This window comes from Diabrotica virgifera, chromosome 9 (genome assembly GCF_917563875.1).
Source record: "Diabrotica virgifera virgifera chromosome 9, PGI_DIABVI_V3a".
NCBI lineage: Eukaryota > Metazoa > Arthropoda > Insecta > Coleoptera > Chrysomelidae > Diabrotica > Diabrotica virgifera.
This window is the reverse complement of record NC_065451.1, coordinates 154,035,944-154,058,964: the sequence shown is the minus strand read 5'-3', so window position 1 is coordinate 154,058,964 and position 23,021 is coordinate 154,035,944. Positions and strand designations below refer to the sequence as shown.

The 23,021-nt window shown below is 32.3% G+C and overlaps 3 protein-coding genes and 1 long non-coding RNA gene across 5 annotated transcripts in view; 2 read left to right on the top strand and 2 right to left on the bottom strand.

Moving 5' to 3' along the window:
• Positions 1-332: 332 nt before the first annotated feature.
• Positions 333-23,021, bottom strand: part of LOC126892256 (zinc finger protein ZFP2-like) — a 33,985-nt gene continuing 11,296 nt past the window's right edge. Inside the window, exon 3 of one of the 2 annotated variants that reach the window (XM_050661760.1) lies at positions 333-1,801. In XM_050661760.1, coding sequence (XP_050517717.1) covers positions 492-1,801 — 1,310 coding nt within the window. In that variant the 3' untranslated portion in view covers positions 333-491. Of the gene's footprint in view, positions 1,802-3,857; positions 4,593-23,021 lie in introns of those variants that run through there. The other variant, XM_050661761.1, reaches the window with a different exon arrangement.
• On the bottom strand, positions 17,400-18,215 carry LOC126892277 (uncharacterized). Its single transcript, XR_007700758.1, has 2 exons — positions 17,886-18,215; positions 17,400-17,808 (listed from the first exon to the last, which is right to left on the bottom strand). It is a non-coding gene; the product is annotated as an uncharacterized LOC126892277 (long non-coding RNA).
• On the top strand, positions 19,945-21,599 carry LOC126892263 (uncharacterized). Its single transcript, XM_050661776.1, has 2 exons — positions 19,945-20,691; positions 21,498-21,599. Exons 1-2 carry the CDS (start codon positions 19,952-19,954, stop codon positions 21,577-21,579), a joined length of 822 nt encoding a protein of 273 aa, XP_050517733.1. The 5' UTR covers positions 19,945-19,951; the 3' UTR covers positions 21,580-21,599.
• On the top strand, positions 21,657-22,984 carry LOC126892262 (uncharacterized). Its single transcript, XM_050661775.1, has one exon. It carries the CDS (start codon positions 21,691-21,693, stop codon positions 22,690-22,692), a length of 1,002 nt encoding a protein of 333 aa, XP_050517732.1. The 5' UTR covers positions 21,657-21,690; the 3' UTR covers positions 22,693-22,984.

The following is a 23,021-nucleotide window of genomic DNA, read 5'->3' as shown; positions in this document are numbered from 1 at the left end:
TGTTTTTAAATGACTTGCGTGGCTAAACTGCTTTAAACAAATTTCACACTTGTAAGGCTTTTCTCCAGTGTGAACTCTCATATGTTGTTTTAAATTACTACTTGCTGCAGAACACTGCTTGAAACAAATTTCACACCGGTGAGGTTTTTCTCCAGTGTGCGTTCTCAAATGAAGGGTACATGGGAACAACGGCAATAGTCCATTTGGATTTTTCTCGAGCACACTGAACTTTAAGGTTTATTAACTTTTTATAAAATCAAATTTGAAGAAAAATAATCAGTCAAATTTAAAGAATAACAATTATTTTTTAAATTTGACTGATTATTTTTCTTTAAATTTGATTTTATAAAAAGTTAATAAACCTTAACGTTCAGTGTGTTCGAGAAAAATCCAAATGGACATTGCCGTTCTTCCCCTGTACCCTTCAAATGTATATTCAAATGACTTGTAGTAATAAACTGCTTGAAACAAATATCACACTTGTAAGGTTTTTATCCAGTGTGCACTCTCAAATGTGTTTTGAAAGGACTTGCGTGGCTAAACTGCTTTAAACAAATTTCACACTTGTAAGGCTTTTCTCCAGTGTGAACTCTCATATGTTCTTTCAAATTACTTGCTGTAGAACACCGCTTGAAACAAATTTCACACTGGTGAGGTGTTTCTCCAGTGTGCACTCTCAAATGTGTTTTCAAATGACTTACGTTACTAAATTGCTTAAAACAAATTTCACACTTATAAGGTTTTTCTCCAGTGTGCAGTCTCAAATGTGTTTTCAAAGTACCTTTTTGTCTAAATTGCTTCAAACAAATTTCACACTTGTAAGGTTTTTCTAGAGTGTGCGTTCTCAAATGTCTTTTCAAACTTCCTTCTACACTAAATTGTTTAAAACAAATTTCACACTGGTGAGGTTTTTCTAGAGTGTGCGTTCTCAAATGTCTTTTCAAACTTCCTTCTACACTAAATTGTTTAAAACAAATTTCACACTTGTATGGTTTTTCTCCAGTGTGCACTCTCAAATGTGTTTTGAAAAGACTTGCGTGGCTAAACTGCTTTAAACAAATTTTACACTTGTAAGGCTTTTCTCCAGTGTGAACTCTCATATGTTCTTTCAAATTACTTGCTGTAGAACACCGCTTGAAACAAATTTCACACTGGTGAGGTGTTTCTCCAGTGTGCACTATCAAATGTGTTTTCAAATGACTTACGTTACTAAATTGCTTAAAACAAATTTCACACTTATAAGGTTTTTCTCCAGTGTGCACTCTTAAGTGTATTTTCAAATTACTGCCTTGATTAAATTGCTTAAAACAAATTTCACACTTGTAAGGTTTCTCTCCAGTGTGCACTCTCAAATGTGTTTTCAAAGTACCTGCTAGACTAAATTGCTTGAAACACATCTCGCACTTGTAACGTTTTTCTCCAGTGTGCACTATCAAATGTGTTTTCAAATCACCTGCTTGAATAAACTGCTTCAAACAAATTTCACACTTGTAAGGTTTTTCCCCGGCGTGTACTCTCAAATGTACTTTCAAACAACTTGTAGTAATAAACTGCTTAAAACAAGTTTCACACCTATACGGTTTTTCCCCGGTGTGCACTCTCAAATGTACTTTCAAATTACTTGCTGTAGTACACTTCTTAAAACAAATTTCACATTTGTAAGGTCTTTTTCCAGCCGTAGCTTTCATATTTTTTCTTAATGTTTTTGATTCAGTTTGTCCACTCATATCATTTCCTTTGTAAGATGAATCTTCGATGAGTTTCTCCATAACTGGCACTTTGTTTCCATCTTGCAGATATCCTAAAATAAAAAACCAAGAATAATATAAATATAGTACGGTTCGTTTTTTAAATAGGAGTAAACTCAAAAGACAGATTTATACCCAATAATGTCAATACAAAATAACCAGATTCATCTTCTTTTTTAAACGCTTTTCTTTAGTTCAATCGTTTGGGTCAAATCTTTAGACGTTAATTTTTCTTCAACGCAAATGAATGAAAATTTGCAGACATATACATTTGCGGGAACAATACACGAATAGTCAATAATTATTTTTATGTTTATTGTTTCAATAAAAAAAAACGATTTTAATGGAAAATGCTTAATTTTCTTGTTTTTTACAATGAAGAAACTCTTACAGATTGTAGCTAATTATATGAATTATACATAATTTTACTTTTTACGTTAATTGTTTACGTTATGCTTCATAAATAAACAATAAAATTTCAAATTTTTTGCTGATTCCGACTACTTTTCATGTTTGTACATCATATGTTTTATACATACAGTCGAAAAAATGAAAGAATACCCATGAACGAACATATAAAACACGCTGTATTTTCCTGTCACCGTGTCAAAAAGAACATTGCCCAGCGCAAGTACATGTATAATAATAATTATTACATGTACTTGCGCTGGCCAATTTTTTGTATGACACGGTGACCGGAAAATACAGCGTGTTTTATATGTTCGTTCATGGGTATTTTTTCATTTTTCCTACTGTATATTTTAATAAACATGACGATATATTTTAATGTTTGAAAAGTGTAAGACTAAAAAGTAAGAAATAAAGATATATGAAAAAAAATTTTAAGAAACGATTTTTTTTTAGTTACGAGTGACTAAAATTAAAAATATTATAATAAAATCAACTAAAAAGCAAAAAATAAAAAAAAATCAAACTCGTAGTTCAAAAATTCAATTCATACCCTCAAGTAGTTGTAACCCCCCTTAGGATCGTCCTAGTTACGCTGTTGACCGGTACACGGTAAGTTGAGTGCAGACATTCAAAAAACAAATAATTTTATAACTATGGATATTTTCTACTATAATGTGTTATATATAGTTGAAAAGAGAAGATTTTCAATCATAACCCAAAACAATTTAAAAAGTTCAATTTTCGGACTTTGGCTGCCCTTATGGTTAAATCAACTGCTGTCAGCAGAACAAAATATCGTGAAGGATTATTTCATATTAAACCTAGGCATCAAAAGGAGAAAAAAAGAAATAAAAACTTGATGAAAAACATCACATCGAACCAACCTAACGCTAAAGGGCATGGATCTGCTCATTAACCTAATATTATTTTTTATGTTGTTCTTTTGTCTTAAGGGGATGGATACGAACTTGAAAAATTTAAACGCAGAATGAAAGATTACGTTCTTACCGAGGGCCGAAAGTCCCTGAAAACTTCTATAATGTTTATTTTAATAAGTTACAGGGGTGTAAAACTAAAAGAAAATGTAGTGTGATTTTTAATTTTAAATACATATGTCATTTAAAAGAAACTTTATATACTCTATGTCATATTACGTATAAGTTTTTAGTTTGTGAAAACTGTCATTATAGATAGCAGTGCGTGAAGAGTTTAAGGTGTGCGTGAAGTAACAATGTATTTTAAATGGGATTTACTTTTTCGCACTGTTTTTTGGCACACTTTCATATAATCAAATATTCTTAACTTTCGCGTTGTCATGGTGATGACATAATGAGCAATAAATTAAAATAAAAGTTTTGACAGTTTTGTGGTTTGAAAGAAGTTAGAATTTTTAAATGTCAAAGTTCTAAAAATTGTAGAATAGAAATGAATTCCAGTGACGAAGAGTTACAGTTTTTTTATTTGTTTATCGTAGATAAAATATTGTATCAAACTGTGTGTGAAGTACTTTTTGCGAACTTACGCCATGTATAGCACTCGCCCCGCTGTCGCTCGTGCTCTAAACATCGCGCGCTTTCGCAAAAAGCATACTTCGTTTCATAAATAACTATTCTGTTTACAACAATGCAATTTTTATTTGTACCTCATGCCGAGCATTCAATAATTTTCCTAATGCTCTCTCGAATCAAACGCAAAAGGTTTCATAACGTAATGCTTTATATCCTCGCCTACAGGAAAATGTAACTTGTTTTTCACAAACAATACACAAAAAATTCGGTGTTCAAGCCAACCCCTCCCAGAGGAAAATTCTCGGTGCGCCACTGTTCAAATGACTTGTAGTAATAAACTGCTTGAAACAAATTTCACACTTGTAAGGTTTTTATTCATTGTGCACTCTCAAATGTGTTTTCAAAGTACCTGCTTGACTAAATTGCTTTAAACAAATTTCACACTTGTAAGGTTTTTCACCAGTGTGCGTTCTCAAATGTCTTTTCAAACTTCCTTCTACACTAAATTGTGTAAAACAAATTTCACACTTGTATGGTTTTTCTCCAGTGTGCACTCTCAAATGTGTTTTGAAAGGACTTGCTTGGCTAAACTGCTTTAAACAAATTTTACACTTGTAAGGCTTTTCTCCAGTGTGAACTCTCATATGTTCTTTCAAATTACTTGCTGTAGAACACTGCTTGAAACAAAATTCACACTGGTGAGGTGTTTCCCCGGTGTGCACTCTCAAATGTACTTTCAAATTACTTGCTGTAGTACACTTCTTAAAACAAATTTCACATTTGTAAGGTCTTTTTCCAGTCATAGCTATCATATTTTTTCTTGATGTTTTTGATTCAGTCTCTCCACTGGTATCATTTCCTTTATAAGATGAATCTTCGATAAGTTTCTCCATAACTGGCACTTTGTTTCCATCTTGCAGATAGCCTAAAATAAAAAACCAACAATAATATAAATATAGTATGGTTCGTTTTTTAAATAGGAGTAAACTCAAAAGACAGATTTATACCCAATAATGGCTGCCAGAATTAATCGGTTTAAGTTTCAACTATAGAGATGGCATGATGGAACTGGAGCAGGTACCACGGAATAGGTTCCAAACGTCTATTCCACGCACCAGTGACAAAAAGTCGACGGCATCGGTTTCGATTCCAACGGCGCCGCATCGACCGCAATTTACAATAAACTCGAACTGGATTCTCGCTCGGGATAGGTTTTAGCACAGCCATTTAGACATTGAAAGAGCCACCGTAGTAAGCCACAGGGAACGCATCGGTTACGTTCGTTTCGATTAGGGATGGCATGATGGAACTGGAGCGGGTACGTCGGAATATGTTTCAATCGACTATTCCACGTATTACAAGTGAGAGAACTTTGACGGCATCGGTTTCGATTCCAGCGTCGGCCGTAGTTGAATACACTTTCGGGAACGACCGGGCAAGAGATTTGAAATGAAACTTAAACTGATCTCTCGGAATAGGTACCATAGAGAAACGAATCGGCGACGTCTGTTTTGATTCCAACATCTCACATCTGTTTAATGTGATGGGTTCAAAAGAATTTCAGGTCGATACGGCTATAACAGATTTCTAATTTATGGCGGGTATAGTTGTCATTTAAACCTGTTAAAATTTTGGACATCTTGGCTATTAGCGCACCCTAATATGTCTGTGTAGATTTTGGCATTGGATCCGACGGATCCGACCATCACGACCTATTTTTTCATACTATCACGTTACAATTTTTTTGTGATATTATACACCCTCAAAAAAGCGCTTAGTTTTCGAGATACTGACCACGGAGGGGTGAATGGCTAATTTTATTCATACTTTATATTTTCGAGGGTGCTGAAAACGAAAATGAGGTTTATTTTGAATTTTATGTGGGGGAACATTGTCAAAATCGCAATTTTCACCTAAAAATAAAAAAAATGAAATCACGTTTTTTGCGTTTACGTCGCTACAACTCTGTTCCATTTTAATATTTTTTTCTGAAATTTTTACAGTATATAGCTCTAACATTTCTGAAGACAAAGGTACCTGCTTCAAGTTTTTATTCTTATCATGATAAAGGTTATGAATTTTTCAAAGAAAAAGGTGCGGATTTGTGCATTGCAAAGTTTAATCACAAAAGTTGTCTGACGAAGTTTAAAATTTAGCTTCTTAATCACGTTTATTTGAAAGTAGAGAGTACAAAGAAGTTTTCTGGTAAGTTTTAGATCAAAATGTTTTGTAGAAAAAAAAAATAGTGCAACTTTTAAGGTCGACATTAGAAATCCCCAATATAACGCTTATTTTTTGAGGGACAGACAATCTAGGTCTAATTTCTCACCTTTAGTACTATCCTTGGATTATAAGCTTTCATTTGACACCTCATTTGTCATTCTACCTAGTATATTGACGTAGAAGTAAACGTTCTTATTCTATTATTCTTGTAGGTACATTTAACATTGATTGAAATTATGAAAGAAATGGCATGGCAACACTGTGACGCACAAACATAAGATTCAGCTGTGCGTTACATAGGGTGCACTAATAACCAAGATGTCCAAAATTTTGACTCTTTCGCAATATGTTTCTATTTATATGACTATAATCTAATCTCTAATCGACCCTATCTTCTGTAATAACTTAGTGTCTTCATTTTAGATTTGCATAAACGAATTTAGGAAATTTAAAAACCCATAATTACATATAAGAAAATTTGTTTAATAGTTGTTATATAGATTTACGAATTGTAGGAAAAACATGATAAGAAATATAAATATATTTAAAAATGGAATTAAACACATCCTATAGATAGATTAAAAATACAAAATTATAGGTAGCCACACGGGTAGCGGATAGGAACTCCTTTGGATAGTCCTACCAGGGAAAATGAATCAATCCCTGCCCTCCGTAGATTCCACGGGTTTCCTGACCCGGGAAACTAGTACCTGTTTAGGGTCCCTTGTCCAGGGTTACGGATGAAGTCCACAACGGCAGCCATGGCGGAGAAGAACACCTTCGGTACGGTATGGATGGCGGACGTGGCAACCCATTGATTTTAGGGTTTGTATGGAATCAAAACAGCGCAGCGTCTGACTCAGAATGAGCGGCTGACAACAGCGTCTGACCCAGAATGGGCGGCTGAATGAAAACTCGCCAACCCGCCTGACAAGCGTGGCGTTTTAATGTCAAAAAACCCTCTTCAAAGAAAAACATGTCGAATCACAAAACAAACGGAATATTACCCCAGGTGGGTAGAGATAACAACTCACAGTCCCACACCGACAAACCGGTCCGCCTCAAGGATTCTGGGGAGGCAAACATTCGACTAAACTAAACGTAGGTACATATACCATCAGATCCATGAATGAAGACACTAAACTCCACGAATTAGAAGAAGAACTAACTCATATACAATGGGATGTCATCGGTCTGTCAGAGATAAGAAGAAAAGGAGAACAAAAAATACTATTAAACTCGGGAAACATGCTGTACTACAAAGGTAATGAAGATAACACCAACAACGGAGTTGGTTTTATAATAAACAAGAGAATCGTTAGATACATACAATCCACCAAGGGCATATCAGACAGAGTAGCCTACATTATGCTTAAATTAAAAAGAACGTCGTTGAAAATTATACAGGTATACGCACCAACAAGCACATATAAAGATGAAGATATTGAAAACTTCTACGAAGAAATAACACTCGCTGTGGAAGAAAAGAAAACTAAATTGACGCTAATAATTGGAGACTTCAATGCCAAATTAGGGGTAAGAATAGACGAAGACGAACACAGAATAGGACAATATGGATACGGCGAAAGAAATAATAGAGGACATACATTAATGAACTACTTGGAGGAAAGACAACTTTTTGCTATGAACTCGTTTTGTAACAAAAAACCGCAAAGAAAATGGACATGGATAAGTCCCAACGGCAATACTAAAAACGAAATAGTTACATCCTTACAACAGAAAAAGCCATCATCAAAGATGTTACAGTGCTGAATCGTTTCTCAACCGGTATTGATCATAGACTTGTCAGAGCCAAACTCAGCATTAATAGCCAATTCGAAACAAAAAAGAAAATGGAAAATAGATCGAAACTAGATATGGGAAAACTTAAGAAAGCAAAAGAGGAACATAAACAAAAAATAAGGGAAAGTATACCGGCCACTAGAGATTTGGAAAACAAAAATATCGATGAAATAAATCAGCTATTAACCGATACATTAGCAAAGGCGGGAAAAGAGGTAGCACAAACAAGAATAAAAAAGGAAAACTATATATCCCAGGAAACAAAAAACCTCATAAGCAAAAGAAAAACATTAATAGAACAAGATAAGAGAAACACAGAGGTCATTTAAAATTTTAAAATCGTTCTAATATTTAAATTTCCCGCCAAAAATAAAAAAAAAATTTTGAACAAAACTTTTTAAAGCTTACAACTTTTTTTATTTAAAGTTTTTCGCTAGTTCTCGATGTGTCTGAGATAAAAAATAAAAACATAAAAACCCTAATTAGGCTCTAGGTGGGTCACATGACCACTTAGGGGGCTAAAAATTTCAGAAAGTGAGTTTCACTATATATGCTAAATGGTGACCTATATGGAATTCGAATCGAGTTGGGGACAGTTTTCATCATCTTACCCGGCTAGGCCCTTTAATTCAAAAATGGATACCTAGTATACTACCTTTATTGTTGATAATGAAATGAACAAGAAATAACTTTTAGTGCTGCTGTGCTGGACTTGGCAGAACCATTGGATGATGATGATATTAAAGAAATAATAATGTCACGAGAAATATGAATTATGTTGAAAATATTGTTCCTCAATACACAGATTTACAATTTCGTGAACATATACAATTATGTTTACTTTATAATTAAACCCATTGTAAAAGTAAATATTTTCAAATAAGCGCGCCATTATAATATATTTCTTAAACACGTTCAATATTAAAGCGATACAAATCCTACGTTGAATAAAATGGCGACCGCTTCGTCAACACGTTGAAGTTTAGCCTAAATTGACAGTGACGTTCACCCGAAAAATCTTAAACAGTTTCAAAGCGCTGACATAGCGCACTGGTCTGGTGAACGCACCCAATGTCAATACAAAAATAACCAGATTCATCTTCTTTTTTAAACGCTTTTCTTTAGTTCAATCGTTTGGGTCAAAATCTTTAGATGTTCATTTTTCTTCAACGCAAATGAATGAAAATTTGCAGACATATACATTTGCGGTAACAATACACGAATAGTCAATAATTATTTTTATGTTTATTGTTTCAATAAAAAAACGATTTTAATGGAAAATGCAAAAATTTTTATTTTTTACAATGAAGAAACTTTTACAGATTGTAGCTAATTATATGAACTATACATAATTTTACTTTTTACGTTAATTGTTTACGTTATGCTTCATAAATAAACAATAAAATTTCAATTTTTTTGCTGATTCCGACTACTTTTCATGTTTGTACATCATCTGTTTTATACATATATTTTAATAAACATGACGATATATTTTAATGTTTGAAAAGTGTAAAAAAGTTTAAGAAATTAAGAAATATGAAAAAAAATTTTTAAGTTGCGAGACCTTTTTTTAGTTGCGAGTGACTAAAATTAAAAATATTATAATAAAATCAACTAAAAAGCAAAAAATAAAAAAAAAATCAAAATCGTAGTTCAGAAATTCAATTCATACCCTCCAGTAGTTGTAACCCCCTTTAGGGTCATCCTAGTTACGCTAGATATTTTGTACTACAATGTGTTATATATCGCTGAAAAGATAAGATTTTCAATCATAACCCAAAACAATTTAAAAAGTTCAATTTTCGGACTTTGGCTGCCCTTAAGGTTAATCAACTGCTATAAGCAGAACAAAATATCGTGAAGGATTATTTCATATTAAACCGAGGCAGCAAAAGGAAAAAAAAAAGAATGTGTGTGTACTTTGTACGCACGTAAGAAGTTATACTTCTATTATATGATTTCTTAAAAATAAATATACTTTAACAGTTTATTTTAATTGTTTTTAAACACCAAACTAATTTTGTGCTTACTGCTTTCAAAAAAATAAAAAAAAAAAGTATAGGATTGCACTGGATTCGTACTCAAGACCTCTCGATCTCTGGCCGAATGCTATACCAAATACGCTACGAGGACTGTGTCTGTATGGGAGCGGACGTACCTAATGACAAATCACGGTAACAAACAGACAAGGTGAATAAATATACAATAAAATGTTTTAATAATACTCATCTTACTCCTGAGGAAGACAAATCCAAAGACACAAAAATTATAATAAATATATTTACTAAAAACACTAGTATATTCTGTTCACAACTTTTCTTGCACTGATATATTTATACATAACTAGAAAGATTTTATCAACTAAACGCCATACTGTCTGTGTGCTCATGCTCGCAGAATTATGAAATTTTACTCTCAATCGCGCCTAAAGAAATATAACTTCAAAAAGAAATAGAAACTTGATGAAAAACATCACACCGAACCAACCTAACGCTAAAGGGCATGGATCTGCTCATTAACCTATTATTATTTTTTTATGTTGTTCTTTTGTCTTAAGGGGATGGGTACAAACTTGAAAAATTTAAACGCAGAATGAAAGATTACGTTCTTACCGAGGGCCGAAAGTCCCTGAAAACTTCTATAATGTTTATTTTAATAAGTTACAGGGGTGTAAAACTACAAGAAAATGCAGTGTGATTTTTAATTTTAAATACATATCTCATTTAAAAGAAACTTTATCTACTCTATGTCATATTACGTATAAGTTTTTAGTTTGTGAAAACTGTCATTATAGATAGCAGTGCGTGAAGGGTTTAAAGTGTGCGTGAAATGTATTTTAAATGGGATTTACTTTTTCGCACTGTTTTTTGGCACACTTTCATATATAGTGTGGTATTAGATCCAAACCCAGACAGCCAAAGTGAAAGTTATCCTCCAACACCAAATTGTTCTATATGGTCCACATAATGTTCAGAAAAAAGTCACAACATTTTGAGCGTCGGGTTTTGGGGGCGAGGGGGGAGAAATTGGTAAATTCGTAGTTTTTTAAGTTTTTCGTCAATATTTCTAAAACTATGCGGTTTAGCATAAACAACCTCCTATACAAAAATGTTCTACATTAAATTTGAAACAAAAAAGGTCCTATGCATATTCCTTCTAAAATGAACGGTTCCAAAGTTACGGAGGTAGTATAGTATAACTGGTCCAAAAAAGGCCTAACAAAGACATTAAAACCAACATCAAATTGTTCTATATGGTCCAGATATTGTTCAGTAAAAAGTTAAACCGTTTTGAGCGTCCGGTTTGGGGGGGAGATGGGAGAGAAATCGGTAAATTAGTAGTTTTTTTTATGTTTTTCGTCAATATTTCTAAAAATATGCTTTCGCGTAAACAATGCTCTATACAAAAATGTTCTACATCAAATTTAAAACAAAAAAGGTCCTATACATAATTGTTATAAAATCAACGATTCCAGAGTTACGGAGGGTGAAAAGTGGAGGTTTTCGATACTTTTTACATTTCTTGGGCAATTTATAATATTTTTACTGATTGACAGAAATTTTCTTTAAGGTGATACAGTAGCGATCAACAGGTAGCAAAAACGCGTTCCAAGATTGCGGCTATAATTTTGAATATTTTTTCGAGATATTTGGCACACGTATTCATAATATAATAAAGAATGGCGGTACAGAGCCCAATTTGAAAAATATATTAATATGTGGAAATTACTCTGTAATTAAATATAATATTAAAAAAACGAGCCTGTACCGCCATTAAGAACAAAAAAATACACTTTCTTCAAATAAACTTTTTTATCCGATGCCTAGATTTTGTGTCATTTTGGAACTACTAATGAAATAAAAAAATTTTTAGTAGTTCCAAAATGACACAAAATTTAGGCATCGGATAAAAAAGTTTATTTGAAGAAAGTGTATTTTTTTGTTCTTCTTAATGGCGGTACAGGCTCGTTTTTTTAATATTGTATTTAATTACAGAGTAATTTCCACATATTAATATATTTTTCAAATTGGGCTCTGTACCGCCATTCTTTATTATATTACGAATACGTGTGCCAAATATCTCGAAAAAATATTCAAAATTATAGCCGCAATCTTGGAACGCGTTTTGGCTACCTGTTGATCGCTACTGTTTCCTCTTAACAGGTTTTGCTATTTCGGTGGCCGATGGTATGTTAGTGATAAGCCCTTGAAGAAACGTCAACCTCACCACCCAAAATCATCATCAATTGCCCAAACAATATAAAAAGTATCGAAAACCTCCACATTTCACCCTCCGTAACTCTGGAACCGTTGATTTTATAACAATTATTGAATATTTTTTGAAAATATTTTATTATGGCAACTTTAGGTTCTATTCGTAATATTGACTATAATATTACTCAAGCTAAGTTGAGAGTTGTTAAAATTTTGCATTACATTTGTTTTTCCACTGAAGTTGAACCTCGAGAAACTAGAAAAGCTTTGCGTGCTTTTTCTGGTTTTCGGCTTCGACGACACTTCCGAACAATTTTTGAGTAAATGTAACGATGCAAGTGAAAAATTTGATCTTCCTGATTTAATTGCGATATGCCAAATTCTTGATTTAAATTATAAAAACGAGAAGCATGACGTGGTTGTTCGCATTTGTTCCTTTTTGAATACCTTCATTAACGACGACGAAACCGAAGATGACGAAGAGGAGGATGACGTATCAGATATAGACGAAGACGACGAAAGACGAAAGGAAGAAATAAGACAACTGAAAAACTAAAAAAGACGAATGCAAGAAGAAAAACGACGATTGGAAGACGAAAGACGGGAAAATGATGAAAGACGAGAAAAAGAAAAACGACGATTGGAAGACGAAAGACGGGAAAATGATGAAAGACGAGAAAAAGAGAAACGACGATTGGAAGAAGAAAGACGAAAAGACGATGAAAAACGCACAAAAGACGATGAAAGACTTAAAGAAGAAGAAAGAAAAAGACGTGAGAGAAGAAACGACGAGCTTAGACAAAGACGCGAAGAGCGAAATTATGACGAAGGACGACAAATATGTGATGAAAGATGTAGATATGAACGAAGTAATGACGAAGAAAGACGAAGATACGAAGAAAGACGATATGACAAAGATATTCACGTACATGAAGAAATTGGAGAAAGAAGCTATAGCGCAAGCAATAACGCTGAAATAAGATCCTCGAATAATGGAGCGACTGGTACAAGACGAGAGGAATCATTTGCATTAAGTTTTAGAGACGTGGAAGACAGCATAAGATTATTTAATGGAAAAGATGAATATCCTATTCGCACGTGGATTATCGAGTTTGAAGAAGTAGCTGATATAACAGGATGGAACGACTTACAAAAATTAATCTATGCAAAAAAATGTTTAAAAGGACTTGCCAAACTGTTTGTGCAGTCAGAAAAATGCATCAGAAGTTGGCCTGATTTGAAGAGATGTTTAATCGAAGAATTCGGAGTACATGTAAATAGTGCACAGATACATAAGATGTTGATGACGAGACGAAAAAAATCTGATGAGACTGTACAAGAATACATGATTAAAATGAGAGAAATAGCTAATAGAGCTTACTTAGAACAAGAAGTTGTTAGAGAATACATAATTGATGGAATACAAGACGAATCATCCAATAAACTAGTGTTATAAAAGATTTTGCAGACTTTAAGGAGAAAATTAAACTGTATGAGAGGATACACGGTAAGGAGACTACTGGACAAGCTCAAGGCTTTAGAGCAAATAAAGAAGGATCTAAGAAAAACGAGGACATCGTTAAAAAGGAGAAAAGATAGAAGAATGACAGGAATAGAGAGAACAACATTACTTGTTTTAATTGTGGAAATAGAGGTCACAGATCTAAGGACTGTCCAGATAAGTCCAAGGGAACGAAGTGTTTTAGCTGCAACAAATATGGCCACGTTTCAAGTAAATGTCCCAATAAAAAATCGACGAAGGCTACTACAGAAAACACAGCTTTGAATGTAATTGAGGTTCAGCCAAAAACAGCGCTTAAACTTACAATTAATCAGATCACACTAACAGCTTTATTTGACACCGGAAGTGATATATGTACGATAAGAGTAGATGCGTATAACCAATTCTTTAATGATATTTGTTTAACACCCGACATCATGTTGAAAGGCTTAGGAGAAAATGCGAAAGTTAATACATTAGGATCATTCTCGACACAAGCTGACGTTAACGATGAGAAGTTTGATCTAAAATTTCACATTATCCCAGAAACTGCGACATCTTTTCAAGCAATAATTGGAAATAATATTTTACAACAAGCATCTGTTAGTATAAGAGATGATGGGATAGTAATGTACAAGAGGACGGACGAAAACTTTATTATGCACATTATGCTTGACGAAAAAGATGAAGAAGATGAAGTAAAAGTAGCACATATTGAAGACGAAAAACAGAGAAACTGTTAGGCAGTTAATGGAAAGTTATGAACCAAAGAAAACAAAGACGACAGAAATTGAAATGAATATCGTCTTAAAAAGCGAGGAACCAATTTATGAAAGACCCAGACGATTATCTGTTCCTAAAAAAGAAGAGGTAGATAGGCAGATAAATGAATAGTTAGACGAAGGCATAATTAAACCTAGTTGTTCGGATTTTGCCAGCGCAATAGTATTGGTAAATAAGAAGGACGGTCGAAGAAGAATTTGCTGCGATAATAGAAAAGGTACTCGGATGTCTCACGTGGATACTCTTAGCCGATATCCAAAAGTTTTAACGGTTACAGAAGAAGATGGTATAATACAAAGAATTAAAGTGGCTCAGGATAAAGACGAGCACATCAAGGCGATAAAACAAATACTTCTGACAGAAGCATATGAAGATTTTTACTTAGAGCACGAAATATTATGCAAGTATGTCAATGGATTAAAACTGTTAGTTGTACCGAGAAATATGCAGACTGAGATAATAAGAAGTCACGAGATAGGACATTTTTCTGAGAGAAAAACTGAGGAAGTAATAGTTAAAGACTTTTATATACCAAAGATAAAAGAGAAAGTTAAAAATGTTATTTCTAACTGTATAGCATGTATAGCATGGAAGCAAAAAGGAGGGAAAAAAAGAAGGAATACTTAATCTCATACCAAAACTAGATGGTCCACTGCATACATACCATGCGGATCATTTGGGTCCATTGCAGTCTGCAAGTAAGAATTTATCAGCATATACTTGTAATTATAGACGATTTCACCAAATTTGTTTGGCTTTACCCGACGAAGTCGACAACGACGAAAGAAGTTATAACTTGTCTTGAAAAGCAACGTAGAATATTTGGAAACCCTTCTCGAATGAAAGGAATTTGAAAGATATTGCCAAGAAGAAAACATTCAACATGTTCTAGTCACAACTGGAGTGCCACGAGGAAACGGTCAGGTTGAACGAGTGAATAGAACAATTATCCCTGTTCTTACGAAATTGAGTTTAGAAGAACCTACGAAATGGTATAAGAATGTTGACAGGGTACAAAGTACATTGAACTCTACTTATCAACGAAGTATAGGTACTACACCTTTCGAAGTATTGGTTGGCGTAAAAATGAAAAATAAAGAAGACATTCGAATCAGAGAACTCATAGAGGAAGAGATGATAAAAATATATGATGAAGATAGAAAAGAACTTCGAGAAAGATGTAAAGAACAAATATGTAAGGTGCAAGCTGAAAACAAAAAGGGGTATAATTCAAGAAGAAAACGAGCAAGAATTTATAAGGAGAAAGATTTAGTTGCAATAAAAAGAACCCAGTTCGACCCAGGACTTAAACTCAAGATACCGTGGGTCGACAATGAAAGCGACGAATCCGAGTCGGATTCTGAATAGGATGGCCGAGTGTAGGATTGCATTCGTTAGCAAATACTTTATCTTTATATTTTCCGTTACGAACTCTTAAGTTGTTTTATTTATCATAAACGCGAGCCGAAAGCCAGTTAAGTGGCATTTGCCTAATAATAAAAAAACGCGATAGATCTATAGGTTCAGCATATCATGGCCAAGTGACAGTAGTCAGTCAGTCAGAGAAAAGTCGAGTTGACATTAAGACGCTGATGATAGGGGGCAGACGGCCTTTTTCATCTCTATAACGAAGAACGACGAAGTAAGATTGCGTATTCTTGCTATAAAACCGTTTTAGATGTTCAGTGTTAATTACCGTTTACATTAGTTGTTACATTATCCTTGTAATTACGAGTTCTACAATAAAGTGTTTGCTGTATCCTAAAATCGACCTGTGGCCAAATAATCAGCCCTAGACAACAGAAGATAAAAGCCTACAATGCTATAAAATACTAAAAAAAATCACTCAGATCGGACAACAGGTTTAGGAAATTCTAGACTTCTAACGTGTACAATTCAGCAAGTGAGTGGATTATTTTGCTCTCAAGTGTATATACAGTGTCACATATGGACTTGTGCAAGGTATTTATCCATCTAAGATCTGTATAAAGCGTCGTTTCTTGAAAGACAGTATATGTGATTACTTTATTCAAAACAATCTGCGAATATGCTGTTAACTGTTATCTGTTAACCAGTCAATAATAACGATATTATATTCTGTATGGCAAGAGCCATTCTTAATAAATATTACCTTGTAATTTTTTCGTTATTTTAACTGTATAGTGTCACAACTCAACAAAAAAATATTTTTTTTAAATATTTTTAGCGGAATTAATACGCTATCTTGTAGAGCTTCAAAAATCTTTGTAACTCTCTAAAAATAGTTATTGTTCTAATTTTAATAGTTTTTAAATTACCCGGAAAAGTTCTAGCACAAATTTCAAACGCCGTTTTCTCGATACTTTACTTTTTTGACTTATGACAACCTTTGAGCGGAGGTGCGATACGTCAACTGATGGTGGTGGCTCCTGAATAGGGCTTACAATACCGAGCCAAAATCTTAATACCGGTATTTGGTATTTAAAATTTCAAATACCGGCATCCCGGTATTAAAACCGGTATTATGAATAAAAAAATATATACACGTTATATTTATACTATCCTCAGTTGTTATACCGACTTGTCATTAAATAATATATTATGAAACCTATTAAATTTTGTTTTCACCCCCTCCGTGGCTCCGTGGTAGGAGCGCCTACCTTTGGATCGAAAAATCCGAAAGGTCGTGAGTTCGAATCTCACCAGGGTCAGAAATTTTTCGTTTATTATGAATTAATAAATGAAAATAGTTTCTGTCCTTGTGGGATCGGTACTCACCGGAGGGACCGCAGACGTTCGGATACAATTAGCGTCTCTTTGCAAAGACAATGACGTCGACTTTGCAAAGTAACAAGACACTTATTCAACACACACACACTACACATGACACTGGGGTGTATTCTGTAACATTTCCGTTAAATTTAAGAGGCCTCTAAAATTTAACTTTTAACGGTCCTCTAAAACTTTTCGGTTAGATTGTCATTCTGTAAACACATATTAAAAGGACCGCTAAAATATTATTATTTTAGAGGAATCCTCTAAAAGGTTTTGGAACAAATACGGCAACGTCGCACGTTGATCGTTTTGAACTACTTTTAACCTAGAAATTGACCGAAAACTGACTGTTAGAGGAAGGTTAGAGGCCAAAAACCTTATGAAGAAGAAGAAATTGACAGTTTCCTAGAAAATAATATTTATTATATTTAATTATTTTTTAGTAAAACTCATATTTACCAATTAAACATTTTTATTTATAAAGTTATACATTAAAATATTGCTGAAAAATTGCATATCTTATTTCTTCTCCCCTTCGACACTAATTTTGGTCAAATGGTCTATTTTCAATAACATTAAGGTCATCTTATTAATCTGCATCTGGTTATAAACCTTCTGAAACTTTACCTTTGTAATCATTTGGTACGTTTTGTAATGTTCCACAATAACTTTAAATAATTTTACCTGCATTAATAGGATTTAATTGCTTTGACAAACATCTTTGACTTCCAACACTTTTTCAATAACATCTCTAGGTACTTAGTCTTAGGTAAGGTACCTACTTCCTTTGAAATGGTAATTGTAGTTATTTACTTTCAGGTCAATTATTTACTTTGTGTTTATGCTGTAATCTGAAATCAGCTCTACAAAAAGAAACAAACATTTGAATTTTGTTACTTATAGGTTAGTGTGTCAATTGTAAAGTAAAAATGAGACTTACCTTTCATTATTATTTATTAAGTACTTCTTCACCAAATACATTATAAAAAGCCATTTTCCATGTTTAAATATTTATCTCCAGTATAATACAAGAATAACAAACTACTATTCATACAAACATAACCCAACAAAAATAATCAAACCACATTTAACGGAGTGCTAAAAATTTAGCGGGTACGTTTTGACATCCTCTAAAATATTTTTATTTAGAGGGAGTTTTAACGGTTTAGGTTATGATTTTAACGGATATATGATTTACAGAATACCAAAATATTTTTAGCGGGCGCTAAAATTTTAGAGGCCTCTAAAATTTAACGGAAGTGTTACAGAATACACCCCACTAGGTACCTAACTGTAAAAAATTTACCATACCTACCATGCCAATGGCCATTAGTTGTCGAGGCTTTAGCTAAATAAAAAAAAATTGTTTTCACATGAGTAGATCTTGTTTATAATATTACATACAGAGTAGGAATAGATAGATACAAAAAATGTGCAAATAGAAAAACTATATTTGATTCTAGGATAAATTTTGCTTTTACTTATGAAATTTGCTATTTGTAAATTAATTTAACTTTAAAATATATTGATACAAAGATTAACTTACTGTGACATATATTTAATATAGATTACTATGTATTTAGACTGCTATATATTTTCAATTATTATAAATAATTCAGAAAATAAGTGAGCCTAATTTATACACCACAATATACAAAAAATTAAAAATATATCTAAAAATGTTGTTCTGAAGCTATTTCCTTGTGGCATTTTTATGATTAATTATTTATATGGGAAATAAGCCACAATTAAATATCTAAATAAATAATATCTAATATTAAATATCACAAATAAATAAACTCGCGTCTAGAAATTATAAAATATTTTGGCTCCTTGGCTTCCACAAGGTCAAAGTTGTGACAGTTCTATGAGAATGTAAAATAAAATGCCGCGAAATTCAAATATGTTTAATAAGGTTATGTTTCAACTGTTGACATTATTTGAAATATTGATGTAATATTTGTGCTGATTAAATTTGTATGTCTTATTAGTAAATAATATTTATGCTGAATTAATGTTACAAGACATTCATAATATAAATTGCTGTCAGAGTAATCTAGTAGATGTTCTTAAACTATATAAGGCCTACAATATTTTGAGATTATTATTTACTATAAATCTACATATTATTTTAAAACTATTTCGGCTAAAATAGGAATATATAATGGAACATATATGCACGGAGTGTACGCTCACATTCTCAAAACATTCTAATTTAAGAAGTCACCTGAAAACGTTTCATCCTGGTAAGTTGTTTTTGATTAATAACAATCCACTGGATATCTATGCAATCTACAAACTTGATGACTTCTCGTTGTTATATCTACAATTTGATGATTCCTAATTCTTGTAATTTTAGATAAACTAGACATAATTGCACCCAACAAAACATTTAAATCTATTGTACTTTGTAACAAATGTCCCAAAAGGTTCTCTAAATATTCCAATTTAAAAAGGCATGTCACTAAGTTTCATCCAGGTGAGGACAAAACTTCTATTTAGTGCTTTTTGGCTATTATTGTATACAGGAATCAATAGCGAACATATTTTATTTTATTTCAGAAAATATCAACGAGCTGACTTCATCTAAGATTTGCCCATATCAATGCAGTGAATGCCAGAAAAAGTTTTCACATTTACAAAATCTTAGAAAACATAAAAAAATTCATGCAAAAGACAGTGATATTGGAAAAAAGCAACAAAACTTCAAGTGCAGTTTGTGTAACTACGAAAATTCTATAAAATCCAATTTAATTCTTCATTTCGAAGAATATCATGCCATTAAAATAGAGCAACAAGATCTTCACTTTTCTAGTGAACTAGAATTTCAAAAATGGAAAACTGACATGGAAAAGAAAGAATTTTCTTCATATGTCACATACAGTCATCCATATACGACTGCAGAGGGCATTAAGAAACAGAGTTATATTTGCCATCGTTCAGGTTTTTATGTGAAAAAGGGTAAGGATATGCGATATTTAAAAACCAAAGGAAGCAGAAAAATTAATGGAAATATGTCCTTCTCGATTGAAAGTTTGTATTTTACCAGAAAATGGCAATGTTAAAATTAATTTTATACAAACTCACATTGGTCATGACAATGACTTGGATCATTTGAATATTACTAAAAATGGAAAAATAGAAATAGCTAGTAAAATTGCTTCGAAAATTCCTCTTGTTTCCATATTAGATGAGATTAGAGATTCTGCAACTAATAATAAGTTGGAAAGGATGCATATCTTAACAAGAAAAGATCTTCATAATAAATCACAAACTTTTAATTTAAATTCTGATGGAATTCGCCATAAAAATGAAGTTATAAGTATTGAATCCTGGATTGAAGAAGCCAAGAATAGTGGAATAATTTTATATTACAAGCCACAAGGGGCTCTATGTAATGATTTTCCTTGTTTAAAAAATGAAGATTTTCTTTTAATTGTTATGCATCCTGGTCAACTGGAAGTGTTAGACAAATACTCAGAAGATGTAATTTGTATCGACGGAACACATGGACTTAATGCTCATGATTTTGAACTTACTACATTGTTAATATTGGATGATATGAGGGAGGGATTTCCTTGTTGTTTTATGATTGGAAATCGGTCTGATGAGGAAATAATGACTATTTTTTTCATGAAGATAAAAGAAAATTTAGGAAGAGTAATCAAACCCATGGTTTTCATGTCAGACATGGCCCAATATTACTATAATGCATGGCTCCAAATTATGACTCCAGCTAAATTCAGGTAGAAAACTATGCAATATATTCTTATTTTTAAACGCTTTTATTTAGTTCAATAGGTTTCGTCAAATCTTTAGACGTTAATTTGAGTGCCTTTTCTCCAATGCAAATGAATGAAAATTTGCAGACATATGCATTTGCGGGAACATTACACGAGTAGTCAATAAAAAATTTTTTTGTTTATTAATTGTTTAAATAAAAAAAAATGATTTTAATGGAAAATATGTACTTAAATTCTCTTGTTTTTTACGATGTAAAAACTTCAAACTTTTACGGATTGTAGCTAATGATATGAACCATACATAATTTCACTTTTTGCGTTAATTGTTTACGTTATGCTTCATAAATAAACAACAAAGTTTCAAATTTTTTGCCCATTCCAACTACTTTTCATGTTAGTAGATACATCATATGTTTTATACATATTTTAATAAACATGACGATATATTTTAATGTTTGAAAAGTGTAAGACTAAAAAGTTCAAAATAAAAAAATATGAAAAAAAATTTTTTAAGAAACGCTTTTCTTTAGTTACGAGTGACTAAAATTAAATATATAAAAAAATCAACGAAAAAGCAAAAAATAAAAATAAAAAAATCTAACACATTCGTTAAATAAAAGCGTGGGGCGAAAACCATTTATTCGATGAAGACGCGCCACGCTTTTTTTTGACGAATGTGTTAGATTTTTTCAATTTTTTTTTTATGTTGATTTTTTATAATATTTTTAATTTCAGTCACTCGTTATTAAAGAAAAGCGTTTCTTAAAAAATTTTTTTATTAAATCTATATTATGGATATTAAATTTTAGGCTATTTTGTTCCTGGCACGTAGATAAAGCGTGGCGGAAAAATCTAAATAAAATTGATGGTCAAGAGCAAAAGGTAACTTAAATATTTAATTTTTTTGCCCACTCATCATATCATTCATCTTTTAGGTTATCGTATACAAACAGCTACGTACCTACCTTATTACAAGAGACCGATGTTACTTCATTTAGGGATATGATACAAAATTTTCAAATTTCTCTTCTATCTTCTGGTAATACCCAAGAATTTGGTCAATATTTTCAAAAATGTTATCTGCACAATATGGAATCCTGGGCGTACTGTTATCGCTTGCATGCAGGAATAAATACAAATATGAGCATAGAAGGAATGCATCAAACGATTAAATATTTGTATTTAAATGGAAGACAAGTACGAAGGCTGGATAAAACTATCAATATCTTGATTAAATTAATTAAAGACAAATTGTTTGAACGGCTTATTACGTTGAATAAAGGTAAAATATCCAGCAAATTACGAGAGTTACGGAAAAGGCACAAAACAAGTCTTAATTTAGATATGGACACCATTGTCATGTCTGAAATGGGCTGGGAGATACCATCAAGTTCAACCAATGATATCTATTTAGTTCAGAAAAACAAACCCAGTTGTGACTGCCAATTAGTCTGTGATTTGTGCCAATCCTGTCTACATTCATATTCCTGTACATGCTTGGATAACAATATAAGATGGAATATGTGCAAACACATACATCTTGTGTGTCAATTTATGAAAGGCCATCAAATTCAAGATACTAATGCAGATGAAGAACATATAATAAATACAGATGAGGTAAAAATTAAACAAGCTACAGAGCAAGCTAAATTTGTGGAATTTGTGAGTAAGTCTTGTAATATCAATCAAGAAAAAACGTCCAAACAACTGGAAGTTGAAAAACAGAAATTGATAGAAATACAAACCCAAATAATTCAAAATATAACAACTTTTGAACAACTTGAGGCATTTAAAAGTATTACAGCACCCTTGGTGCCTACATTAAGGACATTAGCAGAACATTCTGGAAATGAACTTAATATTGTGGCACTATCTCATGGCACACAAAACATTCCACACAATAAAAAAGTAGTTGCTCAAAAACGTTTATTTTCCACCAAGAAAAAAACTACAAAGTCAAAAAAAAGCTGTTATCAAAACCTGATGCTGAAGAAACAAATTTGATAGCAAATCAATTAATGCTACAAGTAAATAATGTGCTCTTTAATTAGAATAAAATCTTTATTTGTATACATTATTAATTTGTTTGATTTTCTCACCTATTCTAATTCATATTGAAAATATTGTAGGCATTAATACTTTAATAACATTTCCTAACGTATCTACTCTGAAAGCAATTTATGATATTATGTCTGTCTTGTAACATTAATTCGTAATTTCATCAGCACCAATAATATTTATTAATACATAATATAATAATTTCAAATTCAAATAAAACATAACCTTATAATATTATTGTTTGCATTTTTATTTGACATTTCAATCGAATGACC

Coding starts and splice junctions, on each gene's coding strand:
- LOC126892262 (XM_050661775.1), top strand. CDS start 21,691: ATGATACAAAATTTTCAAATTTCTCTTCTATCTTCTGGTAATACCCAA.
- LOC126892263 (XM_050661776.1), top strand. CDS start 19,952: ATGGAAATATGTCCTTCTCGATTGAAAGTTTGTATTTTACCAGAAAAT. Junction 20,692..21,497: donor ATGACTCCAGCTAAATTCAG/GTAGAAAACTAT, acceptor ATTAAATTTTAG/GCTATTTTGTTCCTGGCACG.